Raw genomic sequence first — 15,512 nt, forward strand, 5'->3', positions numbered from 1 at the left:
AGAAAAGGAAAGAGAAGTACGAAGGAAAAAGACCGAAGAAAGACTTCGGGAACTATCTGACTCCATGAGGAAAGGAAATATAAGAGTTATAGGAATACCAGAAGGAGAGGAGAGAGGTGTAGGAACAGAGAAAATATTCTAAGAGATAATTGAAGAGAACTTCCCAAATGTGAAGAAGGAGCTGAAAATTGATATACAAGAAGCAAGAAGAACACCAAACTTCCATGAAGAAAGGAAAAATACAGCAAGACACATAATAGTAAAGCTCCCAAGAATTCAGGACAAGGAAAAAATAATGAAGCTGATAAGAGGGAAGAAACAGATAACATTCAAAGGAAAGCCAATCAGGCTGACATCAGACTTCTCCAAAGAAACACTACGGGCAAGGAGAGAGTGGAGGGACATAGTCAACAGACTCCAAGAAAACAGATGCCAACCAAGAATACTCTATCCCGCAAAGCTCTCCTTCCTCTATGAAGAAAGAATAAGGACCTTCCCAGACAAACAGAAACTCCGGAATTTCATTACGACTAAACCCCCACTCCAAAAAATACTACAAGGAATCCTAAAGCCAGAACCTCAGAGGGACGAATAACAACGAAAGAAGACCAAAAAAAAAAAAAAAAAGTTATTAAAAGAATAAATAAATAAAATCAAAGGAAAGACAAACACAATGGCAAATACAGATGCTAACATATCAATATTAACTCTAAATGTAAATGGACTAAACTCTTCAATAAAAAGACACAGAGTTGCAGCCTGGATTAAGAAACAAAACCCAACCTTTTGCTGTCTCCAGGAAACACATTTAGCTACAAAAGATAAAAATAGACTCAAAGTTAAAGGACGGAAAACAATCGTACAAACAAATGGACCAAAAAAGAAAGTAGGAACAGCTATACTTATATCAGATAAAACAGATTTCAAACTCAAAAAGATAAAAAGAGACCCCAATGGTCACTACATTATGATCAAGGGGACAATACTTCAAGAAGAAAATCTAACAAAAGAGGTAAAGGACCTATACAAAGAAAACTATAAAACATTGTTAAAAGAAATAGAAGAAAACACAAAGAAATGGAAAGACATCCCCTGCTCATGGATTGGAAGAATAAACATTATTAAAATGGCCATCCTACCAAAAGCAATATACAGATTCAATGCTATTCCAATCAAAATTTCAATGTCATTCTTCAAAGAAATAGAACAATTATTGATGAAATTCATATGGAATCACAAAAAACCCCGAATAGCCAAAGCTCTCCTGAAAAAAAAAGAAGGGAATGGAGGCATCACACGCCCAGACTTCAAACTATACTACAAAGCCATAATCATCAAAACTGCATGGTACTGGAACAATAACAGACAAACAGACCAATGGAATCGAATAGAAAATCCAGAAATAAACCCACAGATTTATGGTCAACTAATCTTTAACAAAGGAGCAAAGACTATGCATTGGAGCAAAGAAAGTTTGTTCAATAAATGGTGCTGGGAAACTGGGTTGCTACATGCAAAAGAATGAAGCTTGACCACTACCTCACACCATACACAAAAATCAACTCAAAATGGATTAAAGAACTAGACATAAGACCTGAAACCATAAAATACATAGAAGGAAATATAGGCGAAACACTACGGGATATGCACATCAAAGACATCTTTACAGACACATCACCCAAAGCAGTGATAGTGAAGACAAAGATAAACAGCTGGGACTACATCAAATTAAAGAGCTTCTGCACAGCAAAAGAGACGATAACAAAAACAAAGAGAAACCCCACCAACTGGGAGAACATTTTTGCACACAACACTAATGATAAAGGACTGATCACAAAAATCTGCAAAGAGCTGATGAGACTCAACAACAAAGAAAATAATCCAGTCAAAAAATGGTCAGAAGAGCTAAAAAGAAACTTCTCTGAAGAAGAAATGCAAATGGCCAACAGGCATATGAAAAAATGTTCAACATCACTTGTAATCGGGAAAATGCAAATCAAAACTACCATGAGATACCAACTCACACCAGTGAGAATGGCACATATTAAAAAACTAGCAACAACAAATGTTGGCAAGGGTGTGGAGAAAAAGGAACTCTTCTGCACTGTTGGTGGGAGTGCAAACTGGTCCAACTACTATGGAGAGCTGTGTGGAGATTTCTGGACCTACTAAACATAGAGCTTCCATATGATCCAGCAATTCCACTCCTAGGTATTTACCCAAAGGACACAGAAACATCAATTCCAAAGAGCACCTGCACCCCTATGTTTATAGCAGCACTATTTACAATAGCTAAGCTTTGGAAACAGCCCAAATACCCAAAAATAGATGACTAGATCAAGAAGATGTGGTACATATATACCATGGAATATTACTCAGCATTCAAAAAAGATAAACACATGCAATTTGCAGCAACATGGATGGTGCTGGAAGGGATCATGCTCAGCTGAAATAAGCCAGAAAGAAAAAGAAAAATACCGGATGGTCTCACTCATAGCAGGAATCTAGAAAACTTAAATAAGGGACCAGGAAAATGAATAACTATAAGAAAGTGAAAATCAAAATCAACAAAAAACTATGAACCAGAGACACTCTATGGGGGGTAGAGGGCGGGAGGGGAGGGATTGGGGTCAAAATAAGGGGGTTGCAATTGTATGGGGAATATAAAAATAAAATTTATTATTAAAAAATGTAATATCAATGGATGCTAAAATCAATGGATAAGAGTATTAGAACACTTACAACGTCTCAACATATTTCTCCACACGATATTTATCAATTAGAAAAATAATTTTACAGTGGAGAAACTTAGATACTTTCTTAACTAAGTGATTAAAGTTAATATATCTGTTCAAAACATGGAGATGGGCATGCCAATTTTTGTGGTATACTTGCCAAGATGTACAAACTGAATTTAATCATGAGGCAACATCTGACAAAGCCAAATTCGGGAACTTCTATAAAATAACTCACTGATACTCTTCAAAAGTATCATGAGTATGAAAGATAAAGGATCAGGGAAAAAAATAACTATAATAAAGTAAAAGTCAAAATCAAGAGACAACCATAAACCAGAGGCAGTCTGTAGGGGAGGAGGAGGGAGAGGGATCAGGACAGGGGTGGGAAGAGCACGAGGGACTATGGTGATGGTGCATGGGTGAATTGGTGGTGGGAATTTCATAGGAAATCATATGTTGTACAAAAAGGATGATGTAATATATATTTTAAAAAAGAAAAGAAAAGAAAGACAAAGGAACACTAAGACCCAGAATAAAAGAAACTAAACAGGCATGACAATTTAATGGGACACATAACCCCGGATTGGATCCCGAGTCAGATAAAAGATATTTCTGTATTCTGGGACGAATTAGGACTCTGCATAAATCCTGTAGATTAGTTAATAGTACTGTATCAGTGTTAATTTCCTGATTTGGATAATTATATCACTTAGTTATATAAAGTGCTAATGCTTGTGGAAGCTTGAATTCTTTGTACTATTTTTCTAACTTTTTTTTTTTTAAAAGATTTATTTATTTATTTATACAAGCACTGGATACAGTCAGAAGTGCGGGAGGGTGAGAGAATTCACCAGAGCCTGAGAGGGAACAGAACAGGCAGACCAATGAAATACTCTGCTGAGAGGAGCAGCGGGCACGGCAGGAGAGGTCTGCGTGCCATGTGGGACCCTCGCTGGTGGCCGGGGATCGAACCAGTGCTGCAGAGGCTGCGGGCAGCCCTCGCAGCCTAGCGCTCCACTGCGCCACCAGGGGAGGTCCTGTAAGACACTTTCAAAACACAAAGTTAAAAATAAAAATTTTAGCGCCTCCCTGGTGGCGCAGAGGTTAAGTTGCAACCTCTGAAGAAATTCGCAGCCACTGCAGCATGAGTTCGATTCCTGGCCGGCCAGGGAAAAACCCATATGGCGGAACAGACCTCTCGTCTCGCCCGCTATTCCCCTCAGCAGTGTACTTCAGTCCGCCTGCCTATTCTGTTCCCCGCTCTGTCTCTGGTGAATCCTCTCACCCCCCGCATCTGTGGCCTGTACCAATTCTATTTTTTTTTTTAAAGATTTATTTATTTATTTATATAAGCAATGGGTACAGTCCAGTCAGAAGCGCAGGAGGGTGAGAGAACTCACCAGAGCCAGAGGGAAGAGCAGAGCAGGCAGACTGATGAAGTACACTGCTGAGGGGAGCAGTACGTGCAAGAGCAGTACAGCAGTCTGCGCGCCATGTGGGACCCTCGCCTGGCCGCTGGGGATCGAACCGGCACTACAGAGGCTGCGGGGCAGCTTCGCAACCCAGTGCTCAACTGCTGCGCCACCGGGGAGGCCCTGTACCCCAATTCTTGTATAAAAATAAATAAATCTTTAAAAAAATAAAAATAAGAAACAAAAAATTTAATGGCAGAAGAACTTAAAAGACATTTCTCCAGGGCCTCCCCGGTGGCATAGCGGTTAAGCACTGGGCTGCGAAGCTGCCCGCAGCCTCTGCTGCGCTGGTTCAATCCCCAACCGCCAGCAAGGGTCCCACATGCCGCGCGACAGATCTCTCCTGGTGTGCCCGCTGCTCCCCTCAGCAGTGTATTTCGTCAGTCTGCCTGTTCTGTTCCCAGCTCTGGCTCTGGTGAATTCTCTCACCCTTCCGCACTTCTGACTGTGCCCAGTGCTTGTATAAATAATTAAATAAATTAAAAAAAAAAAAAGACATTTCTCCAAAGAGGAAATGCAAATGGCCAACACGCATATGAAAAAATGTTCAACATCCCTTACCATCATGGAAATGCACATCAAAACTACACTGAGATACCACCTTACACCAGTAAGAACGGCACATATCAAAAAAACTAGCAACAACAAAAGTTAGCAAGGATATACTCAAAAAGGAACTCTCCTACATTGCTGGTAGGAGTGTAAACTGGTCCGATCACTATGGAAAGCTGTCTAGAGGTTCCTCAGTCTACTAAAAATGGAGCTACCATATGACCTGGCAATTCCACTCCTAGGGATGTACCCAAAGGACACAAAAACACTGATTCAAAAGAACACCTGTACCCCTATGTTTACTGCAGCACTATTTACAATAGGTAAAACCTGGAAACAACCCAAATGCCCAAAAACAGATGACTGGATCAAGAAGAAGGGTATATATACACAATGAAATATTATTCAGCAATCAAAAAAGATAAACTCATGCCATTTGCAGCAACGTGGATGGAGCTAGAAGGAATTATGCTCAGTGAATAAGTCAGAAGGAAAAAGAAAAATATCAGATGGTTTCACTTTTAACAGGAATATAGGAGAACCAAATAAGACATCAGTGTAAAAAATATTAACAGTACAAAACACAACAAAGCAGGGCCTCCCCGGTGGCACAGCGGTTGAGCGCTGAGTTGCGAAGCTGCCCGCAGCCTCTGCAGCGTCAGTTCAATCCCCGGCTGCTCCCCGGCCACTGGAGGAGGGTCCCACATGGCGCGCAGACCTCTCCTGCCGCCCGCTGCTCCCCTCAGCAGTATACTTCGGTCCTTCTGCCTGCTCTGCTCCCTGCTCTGGCTCTGGTGAATTCTCTCACTCTCCCGCGCTTCTGACTGTACCCAGTGCTTGTATAAATAAATAAATAAATCTTTAAAAAAAAAAAAAAACACAACGAAGCAAAAACAGACAATTATAAATCAGAGACAAACTGCAGGGGAGGAGGAGGGAGAGGGATCAGCAGGAGGGAGGGAGGAGCATAGGGACTGAGGTGATGGTGCACGGGCGGGCGCACTGGTGAAGGAAATTCTATGGGGACTACACCTGAGGGGGTGGGGGAAAGCAAATATTGTTTAAAAATGAACAGTGATGTAAAAAATAAAAAAAAATTTAAAAAGAACAAATGGAAATGTGAAAAAAAAAACCACAAACATTTAAGAGAAAGATAAAGACAGAATGAAAGTTTTTCTTCTTCTTCTATTATCAAATTATGTAGTTTCCCCTCCCAGGGGAATCTACTGCTTCTAGTCATAAGCTAAATACTTACAACAAAATTTAAACATTTTTAAGGAATATTACATTCAATTAATTTCAATAGGGCCTCCCCGGTGGCGCAGTGGTTGAGAGCTGGGTTGTGAAGCTGCCCCACAGCCTCTGCAGCTCCGGTTCGATCCCTGGCCACTAGGTGAGGGTCCCAAATGGCGCGCAGATCTCTCCTGCCGCCGGCTGCTCCCCTTAATAGTGTATTTCATCAGTCTGTTTGTTCTGCTCCCCGCTCTGACTCTGGTGAATTCTCTCACCCTCCCGTGCTTCTGACTGTACACAGTGCTTGTATAAATAAATAAATCTTAAAAAAATCAATTTCAATAAATGACATGTCCCAGACCGAACTTATTTATATTGATAGTTATGTTTAGTATAGTTAGTACACTATACTCGATAATGTATGCCAAGAAAGTCTCCTTCCTATTTGGTTCTTAAGAGTTTAGACAAAATCACTATTTTATAAACTTAAGTGCAGTTATATGTAATATGCTCTATGGTGTCAAATCATTTCTTTCCTTTACACAATATCAAGTTCACTCTGTCTCCAATTTAGAAAGGGACTTCTTCCTATCATTTAACGCAGATTCAACTGGAATACAAGCTCCTTTCCTCACAGATATCCTACCATATTTGGTAGTTTCTCTGCTTAGCCTAAAAAGCAGCAAATATAAACTATAATGTACATAGGATTAGTTTCAATAAAACACGTGTAATAAATTAGAATCAAATTCTCATTTGTGGGCCTCCCCGGTGGCGCAGCGGTTGAGCGCTGGGTTGCGAAGCTGCCCACAGCCTCTGCAGCACCGGTTCGATCCCTGGACACCAGGTGAGGGTCCCACATGGCACGCACACCTCTCCTGCCGCCCACTGCTCCCCTCAGCAGTGTATTTCGTCGGTCTGCCTGCTCTGCTCTCCGCTCTGACTGGTGAATTCTCTCGCCCTCCCGCGCTTCTGACTGTACCCAGTGCTTGTATAAATAAATAAATAAATCTTTAAAAAAAAAAAGAAAAGAAAAGAAATAGTGTTGTAAGAACAACCTTGCACATAGATTTAAAAAAAAAAATTCTCATTTGTGAACATGTTGCTGTGGAAAAAATATTTCAAGTGTTCCAACTTAAGTGATGCACATATTATCATCCTTCTTCAATCTCCCCCTTTTTTTCAGTCTCCCAAATTATGGCTACTCATTTCCACATCTTAGAGAAGGCATTATAATTCCTAACTTTTTTTCCCAAATCCTGGCATGGTAATGTGTTAAGCTAGTATACAGTTATTAATTCCTCCCTGTAATCAATGCTGAGAGTGAGGAAGATAGAATTAAGGAGAGAAGATTCATCCATAAGTATAATACAGAAAGTTTCAAGTAACTTTTGCCTTGTAATCTTTAAAATAAAGAGCTGTGATCTTCAAAAGACTGCTTCATTGTTTGAAAATCATAGGTATTTTGGGTGAGAGAAAACTTTTACTAAATTAAACACTCAAATATGTTGATTTATATCTAGAAAACAGAGTAAAATTGTTTAACAAAATAATCAATAGTTAAAAATTCAAATTATCCAGATCCTATACATGAAAATTAGCAACAAGTCTGAAAATTTCAAAATAGGCAAATGTCATATATACCAAAAAACCAACATAAAATTAGCATTCACACTTACCGTAACAGAAGTTCTTTGGGAAGTTTTTTATTGATTACCGCTTCATCGCTATTTGAGAACATCTGCAAAAACAAAATCATTGTGGCAAGTGTTACTTAATATTTTATTATGTTCCACTCAACAGTTTAGAGGTAATCTTTTTAACAGGTGAATTAACTATAGGTTGTATTATAAGCCAAAATCATATTTTCAAAGACTCTTATTTGAAAATCATCTTTCAGACATTTACTCTGTTCCTTGTTTTTAGAAAAAATGAACTAGGGCCTCCCCCGGTGGCGCAGCAGTTGAGGGCTGGGCGGTTCGACCCCCGGCTGCAGGTAGGGGTCCCACATGGCATGACAGACCTCTCCTGCGGTGTCCGCTGCTCCCCTCAGCAGTGTATTTCGTCAGTCTGCCTGTTCTGTTTCCCACTCTGGCTCTGGTGAATTCTCTCGCCCTCCCGCACTTCTGACTGTACCCACTGCTTGTGTAAAATGAATAAATAAATCTTAAAAAAAAAAAAAAGAAAAAGAAAAAATGAACTAATAGCAGTCAGAATGGCATGTGCCAGGTACTGTTTTAGCATTCTTTATGTATTATTTGTATTGAACCTTCATACTATCCCTCATGCTCACTTAACATATAAGGAAACTGAGTTATAAAAGGTTACTAGCTTAAAAATCACATCACAATAGAGTGAACATTTTAAAAATCCATTAAAATAAGGTGATTCACCAAACCTAACTCACATTTACTTACTCAAGGAGATGTTCAGAAATCAGGTATAGGGAACATTCTCTTTTGAACTGTATGTATCACTCAGAAAACTGACAATACTTCATAAGTACCAACATATGCATTCTTGGTGCACACAATGATCATTTTAACACATTAATCAAACAACCCACATTGTTACTTTTAAACAAGAATTGCCAAGATCAGAACTATAAGCTTGTCTAGAAAGCTATACTGAAGAAAAATAAGAACAAAAACAAATAGCTATACCCAATATAAAGCAGAATAAAATGACAAATACATGTCATTAAAGCTGAGGCAAACAGGTTCAGTCCCATTATTAAGTACTACAGAGATTCCTCCTCACTTCATGCAATGAACACTTATTGATCACTCATTACTATCAGGTACTTTTAGGTAATGAGATGCAATGAAAATAAGACTATCTCTGCACTTAGCAGCTCTACAACAAAGAACAGAGAAATAATACTCCACTAACTATTAGAGATAATGGACTAGATAAATGGGACAAGAGAAACAAGTAATTGCTCACAGCTGACATATAACCTAGGTCTTAAAGGATTGTCAGAAGGAAATTGGGGGAAAGAAGGAGATAGAAACGTGTAAATGCCCGGAAACAAACATGAAGGTCATGGCATTTCATTATTTAAAGAATGGAGAAGCAGAAGAGGTAGAGAAGTAACGAACAGAATGTACTTCCTCCTCAATTTCACACATTTAAAGAATAATTATTTAAGTATTTTCTAATAACTATAAAAACCTGCCTTCCAGCTAAGAGGAAAATCTCTGTGAGAGCATGTTTGCCACCATATTTCCAGAATTAAGCACAGAGCCTGACACATTGTAGGGACTCAACAAATAAAGTTGGTGAACTCTTAAGTGCATGGTGGGGTTAGATGGTGACAAAAATTTGCATACCAGGCCAGAAATGTGAAATTATTAGAAGAACCTAAAGCAATTAATTCTGAACTGGGGCCTCCCCGGTGGCGCAGTGGTTGAGTGCTGGGTTGCGAAGCTGCGCGCAGCCTCTGCGGAGCTGGTTTGATCCCCGGCTGCTCCCCGGCCACCAGAGGAGGGTCCCACATGGCGCGCAGACTTCTCCTGCCGCCCGCTGCTCCCCTCAGCAGTGTGCTTCGGTCCTTCTGCCTGCTCTGCTCCCTGCTCTGGCTCTGGTGAATTCTCTCACCCTCCCGCACTTCTGACTGTACCCAGTGCATGTATAAACAAAACAAACAAACAAACAAACAAACAAACAAACAAATAAATAAACATGCCTCTAAAAAAAACAAGTTAAACAATATGTTAAAAAAAAAATTCTGAACTGGTAGTAAGAAGTAAGTAGGAATATACTGAGATCATTTTCAAGTAAAAAATGATGCAGGACCTCCCTGGTGGCGCAAGGGGTTAAAGCACTGAACTATGAAGCAATCTGCAGCCTCTATAGCACGAGTTCGATCCCCAGCCGGCCAGGGAGCAACCCACATGGCGAAGCAGACCACTCCTGTCTCGCCCGCTGCTCTCCTCAGCAGTGTGTTTCGGTTAGTCTGCCTGTTCTGTTCCCCACTCTGTCTCTGGTGAATCCTCTCACCCCCCGCATCTCTGGCCTGTACCCAGCTCTTGTATGCATAAATAAAAAAAAAATGATGCTGGTCTCTTCACAATTAGAGGAAAAACAGTGGCATGGGGGGTAGGGAGGAGGAACTAGAGAAAAGGATTTTTACAAAAGTTAACAGGACCTGGTAATGGAAAGTCAATCATCTACCAAATGTTAGCATAGCAAACAGATTATCTTATAATAGAAGTAATGTCATTGCCTGACAAATACATTCTTTCAAAGCAAAGCCATCATATTTCCTCCTAAACATGCTTCATATTTTCTGAAATGATATGGTTTCCAAGATGCCACACCATTATGATAATGCTCCTATACAGGAAAACATTGTACAGAATGTTTGCAATGTATTTTAAAAGCTGAATAATCAAGAGTAAACGATAAGGGCCTCCCCTGGTGGCGCGGCAGTTGAGCGCAGGGTTGCGAGGCTGCCCGCAGCCACTGCAGCACCGGTTTGATCCCCAGCCACCAGTGAGGGTCCCACCCCAAAAAAAAAAAAAAAAAGAGTAAACAATAAAAATAACAATGTCTTGCAAATATAGACTTCACAGAGTTGGGCAGCAAAAAAAATCTCCCCCCCAAAAAAACCAAAAAACACACGTATCTTTGTTATAGGGCAGCCCCGATACAAAACGGGGTGCCTGACTGTGGGTCCTCACCCGCGCGCTTAAAAGGACTTATCAATACTCTACTGCAGGCACACGCGAAAGGTTAATAAAAGGTTTATTTACAAGGGAAGGGGAAATGAGGAAATGTACAGCTCAGGGAGAAAAGTGGGAGACAAAGTTTTAAATGAGTCCTACCCGATTCGCTGACCTGGAATCCCAAATGGCACTCTGAAAGCTGGCTGCAAGCCAGGAGCCGTGAAGCCAGGAGGCGAGTGAAAGCGAGCCCCCCCAAGACCCATGTGTCTGGTTTTTATACCCAACCTGGCTGCTTAACTCCACCCTCAGGTTCCAGCCACCTTCCCTTTGGTGGTGATGGGATTTGTCTTTCCCAATGTCTTGATGGCTTTAGTCTGGACTGGGGGTGGAGTCCACAAAGCCTGTATGGGATTAGCTCAGGACATCCTTTCCCCCTAACATCTTCAGTTTGAGAAAGCTTGGGAAACAATGACATTTGTAGCATAAATTGATATACCAAACACACAATCTACTAGACCATACCCAAATCAAATCCATGAAAAGTAAAAGAATCATTTTTAGATTAGAAATGCTAAGTTTAGGGCCTCCCCAGTGGCGCAGCGGTTGAGCGTTGGGTTGCGAAGCTACCCGCAGCTTCTGCAACACCGGTTGGATCCCCAGCCACCAGGCGAGGGTCCCACATGACGCGCAGACCTCTCCTGCTGCCCGCTGCTCCCCTCAGCAGTGTATTTCGTTGATCTGCCTGTTCTGTTCCCCACTCTGGCTCTGGTGAATTCTCTCACCCTCCCGCACTTCTGACTGTACCCAGTGCTTATATAAATAAAAAAACAAAACTTCAAAAAAAAAAAAGCTCAGTTTAGGCCTCCCTGGTCATGCAAGGGGTTAAGATGCAACCTATGAAGCTAGCCACTGCAGCACAAGTTCAATCCCTGGTCAGGGAGCTACCCACATGGCGCAGCAGACCTCTCCTGACACGCCTGCTGCTCCCCTCAGAAGTGTATTTAAGTCAATCTGCCTGTTCTGTTCCCTACTCTGTCTCTGGTGAATCCTCTTAGCCCCCACACCTCTGCCCTGTACCCCAGTTCTTGCATGCATAATAAATCTTAAAAAAAAAAAGAAATGCTAAGTTCTTTATTTTGTATATTCAAAGTACTTTTTAAAATGCTATGTATCTCACCTAATAAGGCATTTTGTTCATTTGACTATGCACAGTAATACACAGTAATTAATAAAAAATATAAACAAAATTTTGATCCCACGACTTCTACAATTCTTGATATAAAAAAGGAGTAAAAGACACAGCAGCTAATTTCAGCCTTACTTCAGCCTTTATAGATTGAATATTGTTGTCTCTGTAGTGGTATAAAGGGAGAAGGAAAAGTCAGTATTCTGGAGGGATTTGGGAGAGACTGTGTATATAGGACATCCATCTAGGTTTGCATTTCCCTTCCCGTCTGTTTACACCTAAGTAACATAAGTTTCCAAGAACAGATAAGATCAGTGATTCATAAACTGTGGTCACCTAACTAGCAACATCAGCATCAAGCAGAACTTGTTGGAAATGCAAATTCTCAGGTTACACACCAAACCAACAGAATTAGAACTGGGAAAGTTGTTGTCTATGAATCTTATCAAGCCCTCCAGGAGACCCTGATGCTTCCTGAAGTTTTGAGAAAGAATGGACAGATAAAATAGACTGAGGGGCCTCCCCGGTGATGCAAGGGGTTAAGACGCAGCCTGTGAAGCTGTCTGTAGCCTCTGCAGCGCGAGTTCAATCCCCGGCTGGCCAGGGAGCAGTCTACATGGCGCAGCAGATCTCTCCTGACTTTCCCGCTGCTCCCCTCAGCAGTGTACTTCATTTGATCTGCCTGTTCTGTTCCCAGCTCTGTCTCTGGTGAATCCTCTCACCCCCCACACCTCTGGCCTCTTGTATGCATAAAATAAAAAAAAAAATAGACTGAGGCTCTCAGGAACACCCCCAAAATTTACAACTCATACTCCTATAACCAGAGGACTTCATTATTTGTGACATACATATCAATGGAGCTCAAAAATAATCCTAAAGATAGACCCAAATCATTTTACATGTTATACAGGAAACCCATATGGCATCTGCTCCAGTTTATGGTATTATGTATAAAACTAATATTTCATAGAAGCAGAATATATGAGTGTTTTAGATATTTTCTATTTCAACTAAATCCAAACTGTGTGATATGTGTGCAAAACTATAAAGGATGACAAAACCAACAGGTGAAGGTTATAATGCATTACAATGAATTTTTGAAGGATTTAAATATACTAGCTGTAGAGGAAGTGAAGTGATGGTTCAAACAGCTGACATTTTTAGGTAACCTGGCTTTATATTAACACCGGGTTATACTGCTATGTATTTTTATAAACTATTCACAAACAATTACAAGAAAGTGGTCAGGAGAAAAACAGGAGCAACTAGATATAAAACCACCATATTTTGTATACTGAAAAATGACTAAGATGGAAAATTTTGTTACATGTATTTTCCACAATGAAAAACTTTTTTAAAAGATTTATTTTTATTTATACAAGTACTGGGGTACAGTCTGCCCTCTATTTGTTTCAAGGTAGGATATCAGCACCTAACCAAACAAACATATACTACAACAGTCCTGTCCTCTAGGAATAGGACATTCTCTTTTTCCTTTTGTTTTTCTTTTTATGGAGTTAACATTAGTTTAGGACATTCTTATTAATATTCAGGTTTTTTTAACAGTGATTTGATTTGTCATACATTATTAGCATTTATTATTGCTCTGTATACAACTATAATTGCTTTTCTAAAAATTACCTGAGAAATATACCTTTGAAGTTACTTATTACAAATTATAAATGCATCATCAAACAGAGTTCCTGAATAGTGAGAAGTATTTTTTTGTTATTATTTTAGCCTTTCTGATTTTTTTTTCAAGATTTATTTATTTATTTATTTATACAAGAACTGGGTACAGGTCAGAAGTGTGGGAGGGTGAGGGAATTCACCAGAGCCAGAGCGGGGAGCAGAACAGGCAGACGGACCAAAGACACTGCTGAAGGGAGCAGTGGACGAGGCAGGAAAGGTCTGTTCGCCATGTGGGGTTCTCCCTGACCGGCGGGGAATCGAACCGGCGCTGCAGAGGCTGAGGACAGCTTCACAGCATGGCACTCAATCACTGCGCCACAGGGGAGGCCCTGATTTTTTTCTTAATGTGTTCATTCAAATGAGCAAAGTGCCTTATTGGTTTTGGGGATCAATTCACTAACATTAAAAAGTTACATGGCTCAGCACACAAACAAGACCAGGAAACCAATTAAAGAAGCTTAAAAGCAAGAATCCTGGTGGGCAATAACAGAGTGAACAAAGAAAGGAAGTAGAAAAAAATTTGCTCAACAGTGACCCTTGCTGATTAAATTATAGTTACCAACTCTAAGAAAGGAAATTAAAATATCTGACTCATTACTCAGCCTTTATAAAAGATATACAAAATTAAATGAATATTTTGGCAGAGAATACTAATTATCCCCCAATAAGTATTTCCTAGAATTCCCAATTTTTAAAGAGCAAAATATGGAAAGATGACATTATTTCCCCTGCAGCTAGATAAGGCCAGGTTACTCAGTTCTGAGCAACAGGATATTAAAAAAAAATTATGCATGTAAATTTGGGAGTTTCTTTAAGAGAGGAGGGTGTGTCCCTTCTTCACTCCTTCCTGAATTACTGCTTGAAATGTGACTAGGATAAGTGAACTTCATATTGCACCATGAAGCTGAAGGACACAATTGTAAGATAAACAGAAAACCGCCTTATTTTGTATACTGAAAAATGACTAAGATGGCAAATTTTGTTACATGTATTTTCCACAATGAAAAACTTTTTTTTTTTAAAAAGATTTATTTTTATTTATACAAGTACTGGGGTACAGTCAGAGGCACTGGAGGGTGAGAGAATTCACCAGAGACAGAGTAGCGAGCAGAACAGTCAGACAGATGGAAGACACTGCTGAGGGGAGCAGTGGGCGAGGCAGGAGAGGTCTGCTGCACCATGTGGGAATCTCCCTGGCCGGCCAGGAATCGAATCTGCGGCTGCAGAGGCTGCAGACAGCTTCACAGCGCAGCGCTCAACCCGCTGTGCCACAGGGAGGCCCCCCCAACAATGAAAAACTTTTTAATGTTTTTCCCCATATATTAACACTTCTTAATTTAGGAAACACCTAACAACTAAAATCAAAAGCTTTTTTGCGGCATAATAAATAATGGTGTTGGGAGTATTAGTGGAGGGTGAGTGAAGCATGTGCAACATACAGAGGTATGAAATGTACCCACAAAGTTTTCTAGTTACCTAAACAACTGACAATAAACAAAAGAAACTATAAAAAATTAAATAATGGTTAATTTAATAATTCATGCAACTCTGAATTATATATAGTAAACTATAATCAATAGGAAGGAAACAAATAAAATACAAGTTAAGGACCACTTGCTTCTCAGGCTCTACTCTTTTGTTCATGCTATTTACTCTAAAGCACCCTTGCAACCAAACTTGCATATTTTGTAAATACAAATAGATAAATATCTAATGGATATGCTATCTATGCCACATCATTTTTCTAGTCTTCCTAACTGGATGTGATTGTCTTTTCTATGAATCCCAAAGTACCCCAAAGTTTGGAACACCAGTTCTGAGCTGATACGGTATGCTTTATATCAAACTGTAAGTACTGAGAAGAAAGGGGATTTATTTGTCTGTCTGGTTCATCACAGTGTAGACAGCAACCAACACAGTGCCTAGAAGTAACCAATGTTATTTATACTCTAGAGATCTGGAAAGCCTC

General features: G+C 40.1%; 1 protein-coding gene across 4 annotated transcripts in view; it reads right to left on the minus strand.

The window, feature by feature from the left end:
- FBXL20 (F-box and leucine rich repeat protein 20) overlaps positions 1-15,512 on the minus strand; it is a gene marked incomplete at both ends in the record, with an annotated part of 83,642 nt that overhangs the window by 35,328 nt on the left and 32,802 nt on the right. For all 4 annotated transcript variants that reach the window (XM_084236710.1, XM_084236709.1, XM_084236708.1 and 1 more), the window contains one exon: positions 7,675-7,736. In XM_084236710.1, the coding sequence (XP_084092836.1) occupies positions 7,675-7,736 (62 nt within the window). The remainder of the gene's footprint in view (positions 1-7,674; positions 7,737-15,512) is intronic.

This window comes from Talpa europaea (assembly GCF_964194135.1).
Source record: "Talpa europaea genome assembly, chromosome: 7".
Classification (NCBI taxonomy): Eukaryota; Metazoa; Chordata; class Mammalia; order Eulipotyphla; family Talpidae; genus Talpa; species Talpa europaea.